The sequence below is a fragment of the Empidonax traillii genome, unplaced genomic scaffold (assembly GCF_003031625.1).
Source record: "Empidonax traillii isolate 1590-97213 ecotype Southwest subspecies unplaced genomic scaffold, ASM303162v1 scaffold2197:size43726, whole genome shotgun sequence".
Classification (NCBI taxonomy): domain Eukaryota; kingdom Metazoa; phylum Chordata; class Aves; order Passeriformes; family Tyrannidae; genus Empidonax; species Empidonax traillii.
In genome coordinates this window covers 1-4,965 of record NW_020957390.1, presented here as the reverse complement: position 1 = coordinate 4,965, position 4,965 = coordinate 1, and the positions used below count along the sequence as shown (strand labels likewise).

The window sequence follows — 4,965 nt, the reverse complement described above, 5'->3', positions numbered from 1 at the left end:
AGGGACCCCCCAGGTTCCCACAGGGACCCCCCCAGATCCCTGCAGCAGCAGCAAACCCCCCTCCTACATCCTCATAGACCCCCCTATGTGCCACACTCCCCTCACAGGCCCCCCCTAGACCTCCCTTTTCCCCTTGGTGCCACATCCCCCCATCCCTGCTGCACAGGCAGGATCCAACCCCAGCCCAGCCGGGGCAGGGACCCCACCCGGGGCTGGTGGGGGGAACGGGGGAACCCCCCCCAGGGCTGGGGGGAAGAGCTGGGGACACCCCCAGGGCTGTGTGTCCCCCCCCCCCCAGGACCAGGCACCAGGGGGTTACAGCAAGAACCAGCTTTGGCAGCCAAAATCCCTCTTAAGGCTTTAATCGCATGAGAAAGTGGCCGGGGGGGGGGGGGGGGGGGCAGTGCCACCGTGTGTGCCCCCCCCCCGTGCTGTCCCCAGCCTTGGGGGGGGCCACGGGGACAAGTGCAAATTTAAGCCAAATCCCTAAACCTGGCTTAAAATCCAGTGGGATTTAAGAGGTGGGGGGGAAGATGCAGTGGGGAGAGGGGCTGGAGGGTTTGGGGGGGCCCCCTACCCTCCCCTTTGTGGGGGCCCAGGCGCTGGTGAGGGTGTAAAGGTCGGTGCTGGCGGTGTTTGCACGCGGAAGTGGCACCGTCACCGTCACCGTCCCCGTGTGTGTCCCGTCCCGGCGGGGCCTCCTCCCGGCTGGCACCAGGTAGGGAGGGGCAGGGATCGGGGATGGAGCCCCCCCCCAGCCCGTGGGATGGGCAGGATGGGTGGTGGGGGGTGTCCCCCACTCAGGGTGGGCACTCAGGAGGGTCCCCGGGTGTGTCTGTGAGGGGACACGGCGTCCCCTGGGCCTGGCACAGCCACTGTCCTGCTGTCCGTGGGGACACACAGGCCCTGCTGCTGCAGCCAGGGCCCAGTGGGATTGGGATCAGGGGGTCCCCATAGAGAAGGGGCTCTGGAGGTCCCCATGGCCCCACAGGAATCGGAATAGAGGAGTCTCCTTAGGGACAGGGTGCTGGGGGACCCCATGACCCCATTGGGATCAGGGTGGAGGGGTCTCCTTAGGGACCAGTCCCTGTGGCCCCAGAGGGACAGGACTCTGGGGGTCCCTATGGCCTCATAGGAACAGGTCTCTGGAGGTTCCCATGATCCCATAGGGGTGGGACTCCGGGGGTCCCCATAGGGATCAGCCCCTGGGGTCTCCATGGCCTCATAGGGAGAAGCTCTGGGGGTCTTCATAGGGGTCAGGCTCTGGGGGGTCCCCATTGCCCATAGGGACTGGGCTCTTGGGGTCCCCATGGCCCCAGAGGGGTGGGGCTCCAGGGGGTCCCCATAAGGACACTCTCTGGGGGTCCCCACAGCCCCCCATAGCCCAGGCCTTGCTCTCCTGACCCCAGTCCCTGCCCCGTGTCCCCCTGGCCATGGTGATGGGATGGGGGGGCAGCCCCCCAAGCCCCGTGACCAAATCCTGCTCCACCCCACACCCAGCGTCACCCCAGCCCCCCCAGTGACCCCAGGATCCCTCAGGGGGTGACACCAGGTCCTGACCGGGCATTTTGGGGTGGTGCAGGGAGGGAAAGGAGAACATCCATGGCGTCCCAACCCTCCCTGTCCCCCCCTGTCACCGCAGACCCCGCCGTGCTGGGATGGCCCTGGACGCCTGAGCTCCCCCCGGTCCCTCCCCCCCCCGGCCATGGAGACCGTGGTCATCGTGGCCATCGGGGTGCTGGCCACCATCTTCCTGGCGTCCTTCGTGGCGCTGGTGGTGGTGTGCAGGCAGCGGTACTGCCACCCCAAGGACCTGCGCCACCACTACGACACCAAGTGAGTGACGGCGGCACGGAGGGACCTCGACCCCCACGGGCTGGGGACGGGGCTGGGGGCTGGTCCAGTGTCATCAGGGGGACATTGAAGGGGACACATCCACTGTGACTGTGGGGATGAGGCTGAGGACACATCCAGCGCCGTCAGGGGACAATGAAGGGGACATGTCCCATCAAAAGGATAAAGCTGGGGACGCATCCATAACCATGGGGAGCACAAAGCTGGGGACATGTTCATTACAGGGATGATGATGAGGACAGGTACAGCATCACCAGGGGGACAAAGATGGGGACGTGTTCACCATCATCAGCGGGGCAAAGATGGGGACACGTCCACTGCCATCAGGGGACAGTGCGGGGGACGTGTCCAGCATCATCAGAGGGGAGAAGTTTGGGACTTGTTCACCATTATCAGGGGGATGAAGCTGGGGACGTGTCCAGCATCATCAGGGCCGTGGGGCAGCCCGAGGAGGTGGCCCTGTCCCCAGGGATTGTCCCCCGTGTCCCCAACAGACCCATCGTGGACCTGATGGGGACCTCGGAGACGCCGTCGGAGCCCTCGGAGCTGGAGCTGGACGATGTGGTCATCACCAACCCCCACATCGAGGCCATCCTGGAGAACGAGGACTGGGTGGAGGACGCCTCGTGAGTGTGTGCCCCCCCGTCCCCCCACTGCCAAGGACCCCTGTGCAGTGCCAGCCCCCCATCGTGGGATGCAGGTGGCAGATTTGGGGATCACCAAGGCGTGGGGATGGTCCTCCAGGTGGTCTTGGGGTGGGAATGTCCCCATGGATCTGGGGGACACGGGGTGTGGGACAAGGATGGAGTGTGGGGGGGGACAAACCCCTGATTCACACCCTCCTTCCTCTCCACAGGGGTCTGGTGTCCCACTGCATCGCCATCCTGAAGGTGAGTCGAGGTGGTACTGGTGGCACTGGTGGCACTAAAGGTGATGATGGGTGGCATTGGTGGTACCAGTGACACTCCTGCTGATGGTGGCACCAGTGGCACAGGTGGCAGTGTGGCACTGGGGGTACCAGTGACACTGGGGGCAATGGTGACACCAGTGGCGATGGTGGCAATGGTGGGTGGACACTGGTGGTACCGGTGGAACTGGTGGCCAGGGTGACACTGGTGCCAGTGGTCGGTGGCACTGGTGGCAATGGTGACCCTGCTGTCCCCAGATCTGTCACACGCTGACAGAGAAGCTGGTGGCCATGACCATGGGCTCGGGTGGCCGCGTGAAGTCCCCTGCCAGCCTGGGTGACATCATCGTGGTGGCCAAGCGCATCAGCCCCAGGTGATGGGGGGCTCTGGGGGGTCCCAGGGTTCTGGGGGGTCACCAGGGATTTGGGAGGGGGAGATTCAGGGGCTCTGGAGGGTTCCCTGGGGCTCAGGGAGTGTCCCAGGATTCTGGAGAGGGGTGTTCCAGGTGTCCCCGGGGCTTCGGGGTTGTTTTAGGAGTCTGGGAGGAGGTCCTGAAGCTCAGGAGGGTCCTGGATCTCTGGGGGCACTCCTGGGGCTCTGGGGGGATACTCTGGGACTCTGAGGAGGCTGTCCCTGAACTCTGGGGTTATTCTTGGGGCTCTGGGGGGAAGTCCTGGGGGTCAGGAGGGTCCCAGGGCTTGAGGGGAGGTCCTGGGGCTCTGGGGGTGTCCCTGGATCTCTGGGAGGGTTCCTGGGGCACAGAGGGGGACTCTGGGGGTGTCCCTGGACTCTGGGTTACTTTTGGGGTTCTAGGGGGAAGTCCTGGGGGTCAGGAAGGTCCCAAGGCTCTGGGAGAGGTCCTGGGGCTCTGGGAAGGAGTCCAGGGGCTCAGGGGTTGGTTTGAGACTCTGAGAGGAGGTCCTGGGGGTCAGGAGGGTGTCAGGGTGGTCTCGAGGCTCCGGAGTTTTCCTGGGTGCCTGGGAGAGTTCCTGGGGCTCTGAGGAGGGTCCAAGGTCTCCCAGGAGGCTCCAAGGGGGTTCCTGAGAATTGGGAAGAGTGTGCTGGGTGGTGTCACCACAGTGTCCCCCAGGGTTACCACCATCCTTGTTGCAGGGTGGACGATGTGGTGAGATCCATGTACCCACCGCTGGACCCCAAACTGCTGGACGCCAGGTGACACTGGCAGGGGGGACAGGGGCACTCCTGGGTGGGGGGGAGACACCCTGGGTGGTAGCATAGATCAGTTCCACCCCCCAGCACACCTCTGGGGACACCCACAGGTGACCCAGCAGGATGGGGAGGGCCCTTGGTGTGAGCCCACAGTGCAGGACACAGAATATCCTGAGCTGGAAGGGACCCACAGGGATCATCAAATCCAACCCCTGGCCCTGCACAGACACCCCAACAATCCCCCCCTGTCCCTCAGAGCGTTGTCCAAACCCTCCTGCAGCTCTGGCAGCCTTGGGGCTGTGCCCACTGCCCTGGGGAGCCTGTTCAGTGCCCAAACACCCTCTGGGGGAAGAACCTTTCCCTGAGATCCACCCTGAGCCTCAGAACCTCCCCTGGCACAACTTCAGGCCCTTCCCACAGGTTCTCTCTCGTGGGTCACCAGAGATGGGCAAACTGAGGCTGGGGCCGTGCACTGGGTGCCAAAGCCACCACGGGGCAGGGAGGTGACCAGGGAGGTGACCAGGGAGGTGACAGACGTATCCAGGGAGGTGACATGAGAGGCTGACAGAGGTGATGAGGGAGGTGACCAGGGAGGTGAGGAAGGTGACCAGGAAGGTGAGGGTGGTGACCAGGGAGGTGACCAGGGAGGTGACAGAGGTGATAAGGGAGGAGGTGACAGAAATGACCAAGGAGGTGACAGAAGTGACCAGGGAGGCGATGAGGGAGGTGACCCGGGGAGGTGATGGAGGTGAAAGCCACAGAGGCCCCCAGGGCAGCGGGCAGGCAGGTGACCATCCCGTGCCCCCCCGCAGGGCCGCGGCGCTGCTGCTGTCCGTGAGCCACCTGGTGCTGGTGACACGCAGCGCCTGTCGCCAGCCCAGCGCCCGCCACTGGGTCGAGCGGTCGCTGGCGGCGGCCGAGGAGCACATGGCCGTGCTGCGCCAGGCTGCCATGGCCACCGAGAACGAGCGGCCCCCCGGCCCCCCCGAGCACGGCCGGCAGGAGCAATCGGCCATCTGAGACCCCCCCACCC

At 65.1% G+C, this 4,965-nt stretch overlaps 1 protein-coding gene across 3 annotated transcripts; it reads left to right on the top strand.

The window, feature by feature from the left end:
• The first annotated feature begins 617 nt into the window (after positions 1 to 617).
• TMEM98 (transmembrane protein 98) lies at positions 618 to 4,959 on the top strand. Of its 3 annotated transcripts, none has more exons than XM_027909533.1 (7): positions 618 to 707; positions 1,630 to 1,836; positions 2,349 to 2,480; positions 2,711 to 2,744; positions 3,020 to 3,135; positions 3,876 to 3,935; positions 4,745 to 4,959. In XM_027909533.1, exons 2-7 carry the CDS (start codon positions 1,706 to 1,708, stop codon positions 4,950 to 4,952), a joined length of 681 nt encoding a protein of 226 aa, XP_027765334.1. In that variant the 5' UTR covers positions 618 to 707; positions 1,630 to 1,705; the 3' UTR covers positions 4,953 to 4,959. The 3 variants fall into 3 exon arrangements, with proteins under 3 accessions (XP_027765334.1, XP_027765333.1, XP_027765335.1); XM_027909532.1 differs by having other exon boundaries at positions 622 to 712; positions 1,635 to 1,836; XM_027909534.1 differs by having other exon boundaries at positions 622 to 715; positions 1,578 to 1,836.
• The last annotated feature ends 6 nt before the right edge of the window (positions 4,960 to 4,965 follow it).

Coding starts and splice junctions, on each gene's coding strand:
- TMEM98 (XM_027909533.1), top strand. CDS start 1,706: ATGGAGACCGTGGTCATCGTGGCCATCGGGGTGCTGGCCACCATCTTC. Junction 1,837..2,348: donor CGCCACCACTACGACACCAA/GTGAGTGACGGC, acceptor TGTCCCCAACAG/ACCCATCGTGGACCTGATGG. Junction 3,936..4,744: donor CCCAAACTGCTGGACGCCAG/GTGACACTGGCA, acceptor GCCCCCCCGCAG/GGCCGCGGCGCTGCTGCTGT.